Source organism: Balaenoptera physalus, assembly GCF_965194825.1.
Source record: "Balaenoptera physalus genome assembly, chromosome: 11".
NCBI classification, from domain to species: domain Eukaryota; kingdom Metazoa; phylum Chordata; class Mammalia; order Artiodactyla; family Balaenopteridae; genus Balaenoptera; species Balaenoptera physalus.
In genome coordinates this window covers 73,231,994-73,249,954 of record NC_138896.1, presented here as the reverse complement: position 1 = coordinate 73,249,954, position 17,961 = coordinate 73,231,994, and the positions used below count along the sequence as shown (strand labels likewise).

Here is a 17,961-nt window from a genome sequence, read left to right as displayed (position 1 = left end):
TCTCTCAGGGGGCTTCCCACCCCTTAAACAGCTCTTGGAAGGCTTATCCTGAGGGAGAAGAGCTCTCTGTAAAACGAGTCATCACCCCACTCTCCGGGAAGGGGCACTTTCAGCGGGGGCTTCTCCAGATCTGGGGGCTGCCCGCTCACAGAGGAGCAGGGAGCTTTTCCAGGAAGCATGGGTATGTGCACAACCCCGGGTCCCATCCATGCCCTCACCTAAGGGACCCTCTCCCACAAGGCAGGTGGCTGGTACTCTGCATCCCTCTAATGTAGGAGGAAATGCCTGCCCACTTTCTGAATATGACTCCCAGGAAGATAAAAACCAGAGAAAAACAACCGCAGTTGGGCTCCATCCCAAGCTGATGGCAGCCTTTTATCACGTATATATTTAGAGCCACTGTGATGTCATTCAGCTCACAGGCCACAGCCAGAATTTTCCTGGATCTATTTTCAAAAGCAGAAGCTGAAGTTTGGGAGAATATTTTTGCAACCTCCGGCCCCCCAGTCACCGCCTCCTCGCAGACAGAATCCTCCCCTCCCTCCTCACTGGGCTTTAACCCTTTGGCTTCTGCACCCCACTGGCTGCCCCATACCACAGCAGGGTGAGGCGGGTGTGGTAAAGAGGTACAAACCATATCCCAAGGACTCACCCACATAATAGGGAGTGTAGCAGGGAGTCTGCAGGGCATTTTGGGTGGTCTCCTTGGCAAAGCCAAAGTCCGTGAGCTTGAGTACCCCATCTTTCTCCTTGGACGTGTAGAGCAGGTTTTCAGGCTGGGCCAGGAAGAGAAAACATTAGTCTGGAGTTAGGCACCAGGTGGGGGCAGAATCTTCCCTCATCCAGATTGATGCAAGAGGAGCCAGGTCCATCTCACTAAAAAGACCTGGGTCTTGGCAACCAACAACACGGGTCAAATATGGAGGACACTAATGTGGCTGAGAGGTGACACCTCATCTCACAGAGGGGAAACTGAGGCAGTTGTTCAACCAAGGCTGCATATAAACGAGTGCCAAGGAGAGCCCAGGGGCAGGAAATTCTGAGTTTGAGTTGGTGATGATGCCTTGAGATGCAAAAATGAGGGTTCCGGGGGAAGGTGGGCTGCAAGCGAGCCAGTGCTGCCAAGCACACAGCCTGTACCCAGCCCAGAATGAGCCTGCAGGACAGCCCCCCTGAGGTTGCTCCGGGAGCTAAGACCCCAGGAGCTGCACAGAGGCCATCCCTCCTGGTTGCAGAGCACAGAGAGTCTGAGGGATGAAGGCAGTGGGGAATCTGCATGGAGGAGGCAGCCCTGAAGCTGGTTTTTAATGAATGGGTAGGACCTAGGCCCATGGAGAGGAGCGGCAGAGCTGGGGTAGAAGGATGGGTGTTAGATGGAGTTCCAGTTTGGAGCCAGTGAAAGCTATTTCTCAGGTCCTGTTTAAGACGATCCAACCTTGGACTGGGATTAAAAACAGGGAAGCAGTTTTGGTCTGTACAAAGGAATCTTCTCGGCAGAAGGCTTTTCTCCCCTTGGGAGAAAAAAAGGAAGCCAGGGCCAAAATAAAGCAATGGTTTATTTTGCAAAATAAAGCAAAGGTGAGACTGTTGCGGCTCCCCGTGTATCCAAAATCAAAGAATAACTGTATGGATTGGCAGTAGTCAGCCAGAGGAAGAACCTGATGCAGCAGCTGGGCCCTCAGGTCTCCTCTGCCCAGTCTTAGGAGGAAATAAGCCTGGGGGTGTCATGCTCTAAGTGTGGGGCTGAGGGCCCAGGAGTTGCAGATTCTACTCTGATGGTGGCTGGCACATGCATGTGTGTGCATGTGTGTATGTAAGGTTGCCTCGGTTTGCATTTCATCCATCTGATCTTGATCACCTGTAAGAGTCAGTCCTCCCTAGATAGGAAGTTTGGAGAGAACATCTCTCAAGCCCATCCACTGGAAGGGCAAGCAGGTCCAGCAACTGGGATTACCTCTGCTCCTTCATCCAGTACCCAGCAAATGGCTCCTTTCCCCTAAAATGTTGACATTAGAGGGCTCCACCTAGCTGTTACTTCACAGAAGCCCCAACATTGTAAGGCAGCCCCTTCCTGAGGCCTGGCACATTGTCTCCACAAAATCTTTGCTGAATGAACAAATGAATGCATGAATCCCAGTGCAGCAACTGCACAGCCTTGAGCAAGACAATCTCTCTCTGAGCCTCGGTTTCCTCATCTGTCAAATGGGTAATGGCACCCATCTCACAGGGCTGGGTGAGGATTAAACGAGATGCTTATCAGGACTACTGGCTTGAAGTAGGCATTCAATTATTCTTATGGCTATTGGGATTATACAGTGTTTGAAGGAAACAAGGAGACCCATCTGGCTAGAGCAGAATGAATATGCTGGAACCATGGGAGAAAAGGCTGAGAAGAGCAGTCTTGGCCAGGGGGAAGAGGCCTTGAATGCCAACCAAGGAACGTGGCCTCCATCTAGTGGATGCTGGGACCATTGAGGGTTGTGGATGGTACTCTTTCCCCTGGTCTCCGAACCTGGATCCTGGAGCCTCACCTTGACATCTCGGTGGGCAATGTTCCAGCTGTGCAGAAACTGGATAGCGGTGCCAATATCCCGCATGATCTCTGCAGCTTCTGCAGACACAGACAGAGGAGGGGGTCACTGATGTCAGTCAAGGGTCAGGCAGCCTAGGGGGCCCCACCCCATCATCCCTCCTGGGAAAGCACAAGATGGTGCACTCCTCCCACCCAGGGCCCCCATCCCATACCCACACCCTGGTCACCCTAGTTTCCTCTGGGGATGCCCCCAGCTCATCTGGGGCTCTTTCAGCAGGCCTGGGCTACCTCTCCCCAGCTCAACTGTTGGTTGGCACCAAGAGGCATGGAGTCCTCCATCCCAAGGTCATGGAGAGCCCATCTCTGACAAGGTGTCACAGACTCACAGAACCCCTTGGGAGATAAACACTCTGTCCCATCCCCTCTTATTCAGCTGGGGAAACTGAGGTACAGAGAGGAGCAGGGCTTTACCCAGCATCACACAGGGGTGTGAGCCATCTCAGCCCAAATCCCTAGTGCAGCTGCATGTACACACCTCTCTCAGTGAAAGCTTGGTGGCCACGCTCCTGAATCCTGCTGAACAACTCACCGCCTTCCATGCTATTAGAGAAAGTGGGCAGGGAGGAGGAGAATCAGGCATCAACCTGCCCCTGCCCCGAGTCATGGGCCCAGGCCTCCAGCCCTGCTGCTCTTCTCCTGGGGAATGGTCACCTTCAGCCTCCCTGTGCCTTGCAGAGCCTGGTGCATGGTGGGCTGTTGGCTTGGGTGGGTTGAACTCAACTCTTAGAACTAGGGGAGGATCTTAACCAGGGAGCACCTGTGTTCCCAGGGGCACTGCCCCTACCTGGCAGCCCCACCCTCATCCAGGTTTCCCCAAGTGAGGAAGGAGATGTCAGTTATCATCGTCATGGCCACTGTTTTCTGAGCACCTACTGTGTGCTGTGCCCTAGGCAAACCCTTTGTGTGTACTGCTGTGTAATCCTGGGCTGGTCCTTTCATCTCTCAGTGCCTCACCTTCCTCTTCTGTAAAACAGGGATTATAGCACCAACCTCACAGAGTTGTGAAGATTGATTCAGCAATACACATAGAGCACTTAGAATGAACAGGGTGAATGCTATATTAAGATCTCCCTCCACATTTTACATGGGAGTTACAGCGATTCAGAGGTTAGCAGTTGCCTGAGGTCACACAGCTAGTGGGTGGCAGAGCCAGGATCTGAACCCCAAATCTGACTCAAGAGCTGCTACACTGTGGGGTGAGGGGGAACTTTAAAGGCAGACAGGGAGGAGCTGGAGGCCAAGACACAGGGCCCAGGGTCTGAGGAAGGTTAGGGTTGAGCCACAGTGCTCGTGGGAGAAGCCCAGGGTGGAGGAAGCCGCTAGCTCCTGGATCTAGGCCCTGATCACCCAGCACCTGGTGGGGCCGTGGGAGCACAAATCCAGGTGGGAAGGAGAAAGCTGAGGGGACAGTGTACATCCCACTCTTCCCCACATCTCTCCCCCACCCCCTACATTCAGCTCTTCCAGCCCCTCCTCACAGAGTGGAAATCATACCCAGGGAGGTCACATTAGAGCCCCTGTGGATTCCTTCCCACCCTTGCAGGAAGGCCCTTGTGGCCAGCTGCGCAGGTCCGCGACCCTTCAGAGGCTGGGGGGGCCTCCTGGAGATGCTATCTGAAGAACAGAGACAGCCCCTAAAGAATGGTGGGAGCCTGGGGGCCACAGGGGTACTAATGAGGCACTGAGGCAGGGTGGGCCAGCATACCATTCCATGACGATGAGGAGACAGCGTTTGCTCTGATGCATGTTCTCATACACATCCAGGATGCGCACAATGTGGGGGCCGCCCGAGGCTTGCCAGTGGTGGTCCACCTCCTGCCGGGCCTTGGGGCTGTCACACAGGAGCTGCGGGCAGGTAGGCACAGAGAGTGTCAGGCCCAAAATCCACTTCCCCAGGAGCCACCCAGTAGTGCCACTGCCCTCACTTTGCAGACAAGGACACGTAACCTCAGAGAGGCCTGTGACCTGCCTAAGGTCACCCAGCTTATGAAGGGCAAAATGAGGATTCAAATCCAGGTTTCCCTGATCTGTGGTCCAATGAGCCTCTGGACTTGATTGAGGGTCAGCTTCAAGCAGCTTAGCTGGTAGCTCAGGCAGCCCTGGAAAGTAGCTGAAAGCTTGGAAGGGCTCAGAGGCCAGAGAAGTCCCTGCCTCCCTTCTTGGGGACAGCAACTGAAGTGGAAATTGAGTGGACTTTGTAGTCAAATCACACATCACCTGTGAGGCCCCAGGCCAGGAGCCACACATCCCCAGAGCCTCATTTTTACAGTGAGATGGCATGAGGGTTGTGGACCAGAGGCAGAGGTTGGTGGCAAGGAGGACCCTGCTCGAGGGAAGTGACTGCCTGGCGGGGTGAGGTCTGGGCTTGGAGCTAAATTCCTCCAATGACTCATTGTGACCTCAGGCAAACATTCACAGCTCCAAGCCACAGCCCACAACTCTGTAAAATGGAGTAATAATAGTCATCCCCACAGGATGCATCACATCAAGGCAGGCAGCACGTGGGTGGGCGTCAGGATCCTTGCTCAGGTTAACTCAGCCCTGGGCTGTGGCTGTCAACCTTAAGGCCAATCACCGGAAATGAGCAAGACCCTGAAGTGGTCATGCTCAGAGGAGGTGTAGGGGGTGGAGAAGTCAGCCTGCAGCGTGAGGTGGCCCAGAATGGGGAGAGCAGGGACAAGCCATCCCCCGGGTAAGGCTGCTCACATTTGCTTCCTGGCTGAACAGGGCTGAAGACCAGGGTTGGAGCCCAAGACAGGCTCAGACCAGCTCCATCTTGCTCAGTACCCACCGGACCCCGGGCTACCCTGGGCCTTGCTTTCTTCTTCTGCAGGATGGTTTCCCCTCTGCCAGGGCATGTGTGGGCAGGCTCTGAGACCAAGCTCTCTAGGCAAAGATCAACTGGGGCGGAAACGAAGGCAGTGGGTCCCTGCATCTGCTTGCCCCTTGGTCTCTGGAGCTTGACCCTAGTGTGGGGTGCAAGGAGCTGGGCAAGCCCCTCCACCAGCTCCGGGGTTCCTTCTCCACTAACCAGTCCAGAATGGGGGTGTGCATGGAGACGGCTGTAGGCAGACACTCCCAGCCTGGAAACCATGGATCCCTTGCTCGTGCTGCCTTTGCCTCCTCTGTTCTGCCCACACAGCTCCCATGTATCGGCTTCTTACTTAACAGCACTGGGGGTAGAGGCTTGGTCACCCCCACTCACCACATCAGCTCCCCCCACCACACTGTGTCCTGAGGTGGCTCAAGCCAGGGGCACCTCAGGCTTTAGCCACAGGACCAAAGATGCACCATCCTCCCTCCCTGCTCTGTCCTCTCTGCACCCCTTCTCTCCTTGGCCTCCTAACACTTCTCCCTGCCCCCTGCCACCTCTTCCCTAGCCCACCTGACCATGTCCTGCCAGGGCCCCCAGGCAGGCTCCTGGACCCTCTCCTCACTCTGCCCTGCTTCTGGTACCCGACCCCGGTACCAGGGTCCTCTCTCTTCTCTCCTAAAATCCCAAGCCCACAGCTGAAATGCTTTTGGTGGGGTCCTCAGCCCTACCTCTTTCTCTCTGGTCCTTCACTACCTATCCCCACCCCCACTCTAAATCGCCAGCCCTAGTGCTCCAAATAAAGGCCATCTCCTCGCCTGGCATCCAGAGCTCGTCTTCCTCTCCCAGCTCATTTCCTGCTACCCTGGCCCCAGAGCACTTGGTTCTGGTCAGAATGATGTATGTTCTGATCCCAAACAGGCCTCACTCTCTGCCTACGCCAGGTGCACTCTTGCTCCATCTCCTCCACTGGGCCAACTCCCTTTTTCTGAGGAAGGTTCTGGGCTCAGTTCAGATGTCTCCTCCTCTGGAAAGTGCTCCCAGCACCTCCCCCAGTGGTTTTTGCCTCTGTACCTCCACCAGGCTGGAAGCAGCTTGAAGGTAGAGACAGGTCAGGATTACCTGGGAGTCCCCAGCTGGGGTCTGGCAGAAAACACTGGGCTCCTGAACAAACAAAGGATGGGATGATGGGCATGGGGCTGGAAGGAGACGGGGGTGTGAGAGGGAAAGGAGGAGGAAGATGGATGGCCTGAGCCTGCACCCTGTGCTTTGCTGAGGAGGAGGAGCAGGTGGAGCTGTCCTGAGCTGGAGCCTCTCAATGCCTCCCGCCCTACTCAGTCCATATTTAGGATCCCATTTACCACATGGATTAAAATAGTCCTTCTCTGAGTGCCAAGGCCCTGAGAACAGGCACAGGGGTGGGGAGAGAACTGCCCCTAGAAAACACAATAAATGCCTCCAGGTCTCTCTAAAGGGGAGGTTACAGAGCCCTGCACCTGGGCCCACCCAGGGCCAGCTGCCAAGAAATCTCCAGGGCTGTCTCTCTTGATGTCTCAGGGTGACCTTGAGTGCAGCCCCAGACCTCTTAGAGCCTCAGTGTTCTCATCTTTCTTCCCCCTTGCCAAAGTCTTCTCCTCTCCTAGGAGTACCGCCAGACACACCTCCTCTCAGAAGCCCTCCCTGACAACCCTGTCTAAAGAGGACCTCGAGGGTCCCTTATTCTCCCTTCATCCTTTATTTTTCTTTCTTTCTATATATGCTTGTTTATTGAGGTATACGTTACATACACAGATCTCAAGAGTCCAGTTCAATGAATTTTGACAGTTGCATACACCCTGTGACCCACACCCCCATCAAGACAGAAAATGTTGCCAGCTCCCCAGAAAGCTCCCGCATCATCACCCTTTCTTCCTCTCTCCTGTGCATCACTTGCTCATGACCTACAATTAACTTGTTCCTTTGATAACTCTTTAAACAAACACACACATATAGATGTTACACTTTCAATATGCCTGGCTCTGTTCTGAGCACTTGATAAACATTAGGAGGAAGGGACTTTATTACCACCATTCTTTAGCTGAGGAACTGAGGCACAGCGAGGTGAAATAACCGGCCCCAGATCATGCAGCCGTTTCCCCAGTCAGGCTGGCATTGTGCTGCCTCCGGCCTCAGACTGTGGGCCCCCAAGGGCAGGGCCAGTCTGCCTGGTCACCTCTGGGTCCCAGTACTGGCACAGAGCACTGGCTCAGATAATATCTGTAGATTTCATGAACAAATCTATAAAGTGGGGATAAAGGGAAGAAACCCTCACAACCTATCATGAGGAGAGAACAAGATTAAATTGAGGATCCAGGAAGGCTCAACAAATGAAAGACATGACAACCTGGACAGATTTCCTCCCCACTGTACCTCACCTACCCTCTCTGGTGAACTTCACCTCCTCTTCCAAGGAGCCCATCCTGACTCCTCCAGCCCACAAGGCCATTGCTACAAGTTGACTTCATTCATGCAAGTATATGAGGCTTCACTATCCTTCATGAAAGGTGTCCCCAAGCAAAAGCCCGTCTTCCCAGGCATGGGAATGAGCACAGGGCTAAGAGACAGGAGCCCCAGGTTCTACTCTTATTCTCAGTGTGACCTGGGGCTGGTCCTTTGCCTCTCTGTGTCTCTGTTTCCCTTGTGTTAAGATGCAGGGCTTGGGCTAGACTGGGGGTGGGGGGGATGGGAACCACACGGAGGACCTCTGGTCAGGGGCTCCTTGCAAAGTGGGGTCAGTAGCCCCACTCCCACAGCATTGTCCCCATGGAGCAGCCTCTGGTCTCCACTGACCCCATATTCAAATGCCTGAAGCTGCTGGGGGCCACCCGGTGTCGGTCCCCAGCCACAGCTGGGAAGAAAAGAAGATGGGGTGGCCTTCTGACAACCCAACAAACCGGTACCCCGTCCTCACTCCCATCCTCCATCCCCTGAGCCCCCCAGGGGTCCACGAAAGCTGGAGGGTCTGTGATGGCTCCTGGACAGCTCCACAGCTCCAGCTAGTGCCCAACAGGCTCCCTTATACGCCTGTCAGACGGAACCCTGGCTTCCTCCTAAGGGAGGGCTCCCAGCTCTGCTTGAGTTGTGGGCCCCCACTGAAGTTACACAAGCATCGAATTTGAGACCATATTTCTTTGATCAAATGACAATGCTCTAGCCTCAGTCTTTGATTATGTGGTTTCCACCTCTCCCTTCTCCCCTCACTCTCCTTTGCCAAATTCTCTCACCTACCCCTAGAGCCCGTAGCCAGACAGCTGAGACCCCTGCCAACCACACCAGACAGTGGACCCCAGCAAAGGTTGAGGGCAGAGGGACCCACGCCCCTCCAGCTCTCCAGGTGGAATGGGAGCCTCAGAACTGGCCAGGCCTCCTCCCTACCTCCACGCTGTGTCCCTTTCCACCCAAGCACAGGGTTTACATGCAGGTGGAGGAATTCTTGAGTTCGGGAGCTGGGAAAACAACAGCAGCTTTTGACTGTTTGGGAAACAATTTACAGTTTACACAACACTCTTTTCTCTTATCTCATGGGAATGCTCGGTGCCACCCTGTGAGGCAAGCAGGGCGGGGACCGTCAGCCCCAATTTATAGAGTGAGGAAAAAGAGGCTCTGGAGGATGAAGTCATTGCCCTGGGGCCACCAGGCTGGAGTAAGGTAAGGCTGGACAGGGAGAACAGGACTCCTGAGAGAGCATCCAGACAACCCCTCCCTGAGGGGAAATGAAAGGAGGGCGTGGCCCCGAGTCAGAGAGGCACTGGCCAAAACTACTACTTGCAAGACTTGGGAAACTCGTTCTGAAATAAATGTGTGCATAGGTGCATGGGTGTGTGCACGAGCAGGGATGTGAGTAGGTATGTGTGTGTGTGCATGGAAACATGGGTAAATGTACACAAGAGTACATGCACATAAGGGGTGTGTGCATGGGTGTGTACGGGTGTATGTGGTATGGGGCTGGGGAATGTGTGTCAGTGTGTGGGCCATGGTATGTTTGTGTCTCTAGACTCTGTGATGTTGATTTTGATCCCCTCAGAGAATAAGGCCCATCCATCTGTCCATTTATTTGTCCAATATTTTCTATTTCTCTGAAGTGCCTAGCAGAGAACTGGGCACAGAGAGGCGCCCAAGAAAGACTGGGGGTCTTGCTGCTACAACTCAACCTGTGACAGCCTTGTCTGGGCAGGTGACCAAGCCTAGACCCTCTGCTCAGACCTCCTCTCCCACTGAGGCCCCATTTCCACTGCAGGAGCCGTCACCTCACATTGCCCAGAGCTGTAAAAGTACTCTGTCTGCCTTCCTAGAGCATCAAACAGAGCTGGGATGTCTGCAGTGACTCTGTAAGACACAGCCTTGGGACCAGCCCCCAACATCCTTCTCCACCCTTCTTCCCAGGCCCACATGCCCACCCATACAGCCAGCGTCCACATCCAGCTCACCCCAGGATGGGCTCTTTTCAAGTAAAAGTGTTCACAGTATCTGTCACACACACACACACACACACACACACACACACACACACACACACACACACACACACACACAAGGCCCCAAGGCCCCGGGCTGGACAAGCAGCCTCTCCCACCCCATCCCAACCTCCACACTCCCAGCCAATGAACCTGCAGCCCAGGCCAAACTGCTGTGGCCTGTGCCGGAACACTCACTCCTTCCAGGGGAAGAGAGCTGGTTTATAATCTCTCCCATCAGTGAGGCAGCAGCAAATTAAAAAATATGAACTCTGGATTTCATGACAGCCCACAGCCCAAAACACATTAACCCTACAGCAAAGGGAACCTCATGGAGGCCAGGGATCCACTTCCTCTCACTGCTCTGTGGGCCACTAAAGTCCCATTATTTCCACTTTCTTGGGGTTCCAGCTTGGTTTGATGCCAGAGGATAGAGAGGAGAGAGGCAGGAAGGACTGCTGTGTCCCCCAACACCTTCTCTCCCACCCTGCAGGTCTCACCCCAGCCTCAGGCAAGGGCAGGCTGGAACACTCAGGAGCTGCATCTCCGGGCTGTCGATTACACCACAGTTACACACGCTCAGCGCCAAACACTCAGGCAGTGGAACTGAACAGAATATTATGGGAAAATCTAGGTGTGCGACTCATTTTTTTCACTGTGGAGAACCCCAATTCTCTACAGAGGGAGGTTATAGATGAGAAAAAGCACTTTGAATTTACTAAACTCCCTCCTTGTTAGGAGTTTTCCAATTCAGCCATATCTGAGGTCCCTTCTGGCTCCCAGTTCTGTAATTATTTGGGATTATTTTCCCATGGGAACATATCTCTAATTTTATGAGAGACACCACTGGAAGAGCAGGATTCATTTTACAGCCAGCTGTTGAGACCACCCTGCCTCGTGCTGTTAGCAGCACGGGTGGTTATTAATACTCTGCACCCTTGCCCCTGGCCAGCTAGTGGGACCCTTGCTGGCTGCTTTGCCTACATAGAGCAGAGGCCATAGCCTCGGGATGGGGTGGTACAGACTGACCTCAAGTTCAGGGTTTGAAGCAGGAGTTTCCTTTTTAAGGCCTCAGTATCTTCCTTATAAACCCAGACTCATCCCCCTGTCACTGACTTCACCCTCTCCCTCCCCGCAAGGGCACCAGTGCTATTTGGAGAGTTGCTGGTCATGTCAAATCTAACTTTTTAGCCCTGGTTTCAAATTAGAGCCTCAGACATGTGCCATTATTCTCTCATGCACTAATTTCCCCAGCTTTCGTAGCTCATTAAGGGAGCTAACGGAACCGATTTTGCAACTATGGATTAGTTGGCCCCATGCCAGATCAGACCTCGCTTCATTAAGTTCTGGCCATATCCTGTCCTCTGTCTCACCCTGTCTGTTCACTTCTCCTCCTCAGCAGCTTAAGTTCCAGGGAGGTCGGCTCACATGATCTACTGACCCCAAATGCCCAGGCCCCAGCTGAACGCCTAAGGACTGACGGAGTCAGATCAGGGTTAGCACACCCTTCATAACAACCGTCCCTCCCTGGTGCTTGGCCAGTGCTGTGCTGGCCACAGTGCGTGGTCACAGATACCGCCTCATTCAGTACTCATCACATCCTGAGAAGAACCAGCATCATCCTTTTCCTGTGGGGAGCCTGTGACTCTGAGAGGTTAAGTGACTTGCTCAAAGTCACATAGCTGGGTAGTGAGAGTCAAAACTTGGATCCAGACCTGTTGGCTTCTAGGCAGTGAGGGCGATGCAGGCGGCTGCTTTGTTCCTTTCATGTGTGGAGCTTGGCCCCACAGCCCTGGGGCTAGACCAGGCTCTGCCCCTTGGCGGTCATTACAACGGTGGTGGATGTTCACAGAGCCCCTGCCATCTGCCAGGCATGTTACACACCTGTTAGCTCTTGCCCTTCAAAAACGGCATTACTGACCATCACTTTCAGCTTAGGAGACTGAGACTCAAGGATGTTTTATAGCAACTCTGGGTCACATAGTTTACACATGGCCACCTCCGAGCCCAGGAGTCCTTTGGACACCAGGATTCAACCCTCATGCCCAGGGAGGACTGCACATTTTACAGATGTCTTCCTGACCCCTACAAACATTTACTGGCCCTGCCTGGGGGCCAGGCCTGGAGCTGCGGCTAGGAATGCTGCCACAGGCACTCCATACTCAAGGATTTGGGGGTCTATGGATGAGTTACTGCCAATTAGGATGCTTGATGAGGATGTAGGCCCTAGGGAACTGTGCCTGGCTCCTTCTCTTCCCTTCTCCTTTCTTTCCAGATCCAGAACCTGGCAGAGCAGGCAAGATGGGGAAGGCCAGCCCCGGGAAGGAGGGCCCCCAAACAGCTGCTCCCATTCCAAGCCAAGGGTGGGGTACCTGATGGCCAGGGCGGTGGGCGTTGGGGGGGGACCGGGAGGAAGTGGCTGACTGGCTGGGAGCCTCCCTAATCACCTCCCACCAGAGTCCTGGGAGGGGAGGAAGTGGCTGGGGCTCTAGGCCCAACGTCTTTCCAGGAAGCTCTGCCAGCAGGAGAGCCAACACGCATTTTGAAATTGTCAAATCTCAGGAACACAAGAACTCCTTCAATTTGCTAAATTTTGGTGGCCTCAGTTTGTCTGCTTCCTCCCAGCCCCAGAAAACCTGGAAACAAAGGCAGAACTGCCAGGTCTGGGGAGGAATAGGGAGGGGTCGGGGAGGGGAAGAATGCTTCCAGAAAGAGGAAGCTAAGCTAGGCTCCCAGGCAGGGAGGGAGAGGACCAGTGGGAACATGAGTGCTAGCTGGAGCAGGCCCAGGTCCCAGTGCCCCAGGCCAGGGTCCATGCACTATGAAAGACCAGTTGTGGCCACAGGGCTCTGGGTCAGACAGACCTGCATGCCAGATGCAGAGGCCAGTTCCATCCTCCACTCACCTGTGGCTTTGGGCAGGCCATTCAACCTCTCTGAGCCTCACTGGCCCAATCTGGAAAATGGGGACAGTGACAGTACTCATGTTCCCAGGTGGCCATGAGGACAGAATGAGAACACACAGAGAGCTCAGATTAGCACAGTGCCAAGTGCACACTGAGTGGAAATGGGCTTTGAGGTTTGCTTGGCTTCAGGATTCCCCTGGGTCTTGCCCTGAGGTGGTCTCACACTCTTCACCTCCCTATTCTCCAGAATTTGGGGAAATTCAGGTGCAGCCTCTGGGACCCAGGGAGGCAGACTCCCTCCAATCCAGCAGGTCACAGAAATGGTCTCAGATCCTGAGAGGTAGACCAAGAATCAAAAGTCTATGGATGGGCTTCCCTGGTGGCGCAGTGGTTGAGAATCTGCCTGCTAATGCAGGGGACACGGGTTCGCGCCCTGGTCTGGGAAGATCCCACATGCCGCGGAGCAACTGGGCCCGTGAGCCACAACTGCTGAGCCTGCGCGTCTGGAGCCTGTGCTCCGCAACAAGAGAGGCCACGATAGTGAGAGGCCCGCGCACCACGATGAAGAGTGGCCCCCGCTTGCCGCAACTAGAGAAAGCCCTAGCACAGAAACGAAGACCCAACATAGCAATCAATCAATCAATCAATAAATCTTAAAAAAAAAAAAAAAAGTTAAAAAAAAAAAAAAGTCTATGGATACTGCTGCTATGAAAGGCTCAATGAGGAGGGGCAGACCCTCCAGGGTGGGAAGATCACGGCTAATCTCAGGGGAGTGACCCTGGGGCATGGGAAGCAATGCTGAGAGCTAGGGACCTAAGCCAGGGAACTAACCCAGCCCTCAGCTTTGGCAGACTGGAGGAGAGGGCACATCCCCACTCTCCCACATGGCAAACACCTTTACATCCTCAACTCCTCCATGCATCCTTTTGGGCAATGTCCCCTTCTGCAAAGTGTGTGGTGACCTTGGGCCTGTCCCCTAATATCTCCCTGAGCCCCAGTTTCTCGTCTGTGAAATGGATATGCACTCTCCTCACCCATGGCAACGAAGGGAGGTGGGCAGGCAGGTCTGAGACTATCGGCACCTGCTTTACAGGCAGGGAAAGAGGCCCAGAAAGAGCTACAACCTCCTCCCCCTCCCGGAGGTTACACAGTGTGTAAGTGGCAGGATCAGAACTCCCTCTGCCCCAGGCAGGTGCCAGATCCCAGCATCCTACCCACAGCCTTCCCACAGGGGGCTGAGGAGAGGCCACACAGGTACCTTGCGAGCCCCCTGAGTGCATACTCAGAAGGTCCAGCTTCTATTATCATCTAACTTCTTAGAGGAAAACAGGATTTTTCTGTCAAAATCAGCTACATAATTGGTGAAATGTTACCCTGGTTCTATTTCTTCTGTGACAGCGTAAAAAGAAGACATCTTCATCATAAGACTGGACAATTTTTAGCAAACGTAAGTGTTTTATTCTAATCTCAAAAATGTCTCTTCAATGGTCCCTCCTCATGAGGAGACTCCACCTTGGCCACAGAGTCTGTGCCCCCAGCTGGCCAGCTGTGCTGCAGTGACGCCCGCATAGCCCGTGCAGGGCGACAGAGGACAGGCAGCGACCAGGGCGAGTGAGGCCATGCCCAGGCGACCCCTGCTGAGGCACCCAGCTTGCCATGCCTGTGGTCAGCTCTGGAGAGGGGACCCAACACACTCTAGCTCTCAGAAGAATGACAGCTGGTCTCTTTCCCCTGGAGGAGACGTTACAAAGATGACAAAGGAATAAGAAGTGGGGGGGGGTGGGAGGATGGACCACACCACCCCCAGAGACGTGGTGCAGAGACCCTTGGGAACCTTCTGACTCCACCCCCCAGACCTGCTCTTCCCAAAGCCAATTTCATATCTGCTCTGCATCTCTCCCGCTTCCCTTGGCTTCATCCACGTCCCTGCAGCTCCCCACACAGGCCTGGGTGAGCACCGGCAGCCATCGCCCTACTCAGGCTCCTCCCAGGGGAGGCAGGGAAACTGGCTGCCCAAGCTTCTGGCAGGCCTTGGCCCCTGATCCCTTTCTCTCTCCTGCTCCTGTTCAGCTAGAAGGCTCCCAGGCCTCTGACGCCCAGCTGGCTCCTGGGAAAGTCTCCTGTCTCTGGAGCCGTAGCTGTGAGGAAGGGGAAGTGGAAGAGGGAGGAAGGCCCCGCCCTCTGGGAGACCAGGGTGGCAGCCAGGCAGCACTGAGGGACACTCCGGCCATGGGAATGGACTGCAGTGACTCACCCGCACTCTCTCAGGCCTTTCTAGGGTAAGGACACACCCTGGTACAGGCTCGGCTGACTCAAGGATTGAACCAGCCATAGAGCGCAGTGCAGAGGGGTCTTCAAACCTGAGTCATAACCCCCTGAGCTCCTGTCCCTAGCAGAACACATACCCTGCTGGTGGTGTCACCACAGATGACCAGGTTCCCCTGGCAATACCATTGCTAGCTGGCTCAGGAGAGGCATCTCGGGGCACCCTCTAGTCAGCCTCCACGCTGCCTGTCCTCTTGCAAGAGTGGCCACAGCAGCGGGCAAGGGGGGCCCCACCACCTGCCTGCTTGCCTGGCACTGCCCACAGTTGCTGCCCACCCAAAGGGTCTTCACAGCCAGAAGAGGGGGCCCTTGTCAAACAGAGCGCCCAGCCCCTCATCTTACAGATGGGCAGACTGGCCTGGGAGAGGGGCCCAGCTCCTGATACCCACTGAGCCTGACACACAGGGAAGGATGGCTGAGAGCCACCGTCTGGCTGCCAGGCAGGCCAGGGTTCCAGGGTTACTTCGCCTTTCTGAATCTCAGTCTCTGCATCCATGACATGGGGGTGATAACAACCCATTCTTAGAGTCTGCTGTGTTTGTGTTTAGCATGTCGGAAGCATTCAAGGGATAAGTGGGTGCTCTTATCCCCATCCCCACCCCCACCCCCTATGCTGCTGCCTGCCAGAGGGCATGGAGAGCACCGGCCAGTCCCTCTGACACATCCTGAGAACGGGGCTTGTTTACTTGGGGAAACAGCTAGGGAACAAGCTATGAGTCCTTAGAGGCTGAACCCTTAGGAATGGGGCGATGAATGTGGCAGGTCAAGGCTCTGATCCTTCACGCTCCTGAAAACAGACTGTGAGCTTTGCTGAGGTGGGGGTGAGGGCAGGTGCAGGGTGCAGGCTAAAGAGCCAGCTGCTCTGGGGTGCTTCTCCCAGCTAGTGCGGGGCAGCACACAGTTGCACAGGCTGCACCTCGCATCTCAAGCCCTCCTAGCCCCTCTGCAGGCTCCTTCGGCTGGCTCCAGCCCCTTCTCTCCCCAACCTCAGCCCAAGAATCCTTAGGAGTCACAGTGCTCCTGGTCCTGCACCACTGTCCCAAGCAAAAGGCTCAGACCATTGAGCCATAAAAGGAGACCCACAGGCAGAGGCCACAGCCAAGGCTGACCTCCCACACTCCACAGGGGGATGCCTCAGGTTACAGACTTGGCCCAGATGCTCCTGACTCCACTGCTCTGGCTGCAAAGGCAGCCAGCAGCTGGTCAAGGCCAGGAGCAGGAGGAAACACTGCGAGCGGCATGGGTACGGCCGGTGCTCCTCCTTCTTGTCCTACCCCGACCCTGTCCCTAGGAGGTGGGGCAGACTTTCAGGGTGACTAGGATGAGTCCCGAGCACCTGACCAGCCCCCATCTGTCCTCTGCCTGCCCTCAGCCTGTGGGCTGCAGGGGAAGAGGCAAACCAAGCCCAAAACCCACAAGACAGAGTGGCAGGGCCCGAGAGGGGAGGGACTGAGTGACAGCAGGAAAAACAGAGATGGGAAAGAAGGAGAGGGACAAGGAGGCAAAGAAGACCGAAAAGGGAGAGCAGCACAAAGAGAAAGTAGCAAGGACAAAGCCCTAGTCTAAAGAAAAGGGCAACCCTAATCCCAAACCCGCAAATAAACCCAAAAGCAATTTTCTCAGTGTCTCTGGTCTGTCCAGCGCTGAAAAGGCCTCCTGAGGCTCCCAGTTCCCACAAAGCAGCCTGGTACTCCAGCCCTAAACACACCCCCACGGTTCCCACAGAGCAGAATTTTAATCACAATTACACTGGTCCTAATCTACTTAGTTCCAAAAGGGCTGGGGGGCGGTGGGGGGGGGCCGTTTCTTTCACACCATTCTTTCCAACCCTGCAAGGAGCTGGCTTCCCCAGGTGCAGGGTGAGCCCAAGTGAGTCCTCATGAAGGCCAATAATGTGCCACCAAAAAATGCACCCAGGCTGCCCCAAAGGAGAGCTCTGCCCTCTCACAGTGCCTGCATGGCCCCAGCTGTCTCACAGCAGGAACCTGGGGATAGTTAGCTACCAAGACTGAATCCTGCTTCCCACCACATATTCAAACCCTGCGTTCAACGGCACCACAAAGACAATGGTTTTGCAAAAAATGCCAAAATTGCCTTTTTCCAAGGTTACCTGGGGAGAAAGTAGCAGGAAGGACTTCAAGCCCAGAGCCCTGCTCCTCTCTCAACCCCAGGCAGCCTCTCATGTGGAGCCACACAAGACCTCGAACAGGTGGGAGGGAAGGCAGCAGAACCAAAGTTCTCCTGGGAAAACATGGGAGCCTGTGGGAGTCCCCTGGAGCTGTGGTCTCCTTGCCCTGAGAGCAGTAGACCCACCTATCCAGGTAGGGCCTGGTGCGCACTTTTACAGCACAGATGTGTGGGGAAGGCGCCCTCGCCTAAGTATGACCACCGTCCCCAGCTCTTGCCTGGTGGCCTTCACCTATGGACACGTGGCAGCCAGGCTGGGACCAAAGGAGGCTGGGGGGCTGCAGAGCCAGATACTCCACCTGCTGCACCCTCTCAGGGACCTCCTATGATGGTGTCCCAAGGAGGCCCTGGGAGAGGAAGACGAGGGATCCAAGTAGGAAACCAGCTTCCCCAAGTGCAAACCTGGGGAACAGGCAGAGACAGAATAGACCTCTATTGTCGTGGAGACCAGGCCCTGAGCTGAACAACAGCCCAGGTGATCCAGAAGCCCCTACAGCACCCCTGGCAATAATACTCCACAAGGGTCCCAGTGATGCTGTGAAAGAAAGCTCTGGGAGAAGGAGGGAGGATTTTTGCCCACCTAGTGATGGAGGGCAACAAAGACAGACAAAGGCCTCTGGTGGGATGAGGTATGAATCTCAGTTGT

General features: G+C 54.8%; 1 protein-coding gene across 7 annotated transcripts in view; it reads right to left on the bottom strand.

Annotated features, from left to right (window-relative positions):
* Positions 1 to 17,961, bottom strand: part of MAPKAPK3 (MAPK activated protein kinase 3) — a 65,322-nt gene that overhangs the window by 30,908 nt on the left and 16,453 nt on the right. For all 7 annotated transcript variants that reach the window (XM_082414725.1, XM_082414724.1, XM_082414730.1 and 4 more), the window contains 4 exons: positions 4,299 to 4,438; positions 3,069 to 3,133; positions 2,532 to 2,611; positions 653 to 776 (listed from right to left, as the gene is read on the bottom strand). In XM_082414725.1, coding sequence (XP_082270851.1) covers positions 653 to 776; positions 2,532 to 2,611; positions 3,069 to 3,133; positions 4,299 to 4,438 — 409 coding nt within the window. The remainder of the gene's footprint in view (positions 1 to 652; positions 777 to 2,531; positions 2,612 to 3,068; positions 3,134 to 4,298; positions 4,439 to 17,961) is intronic.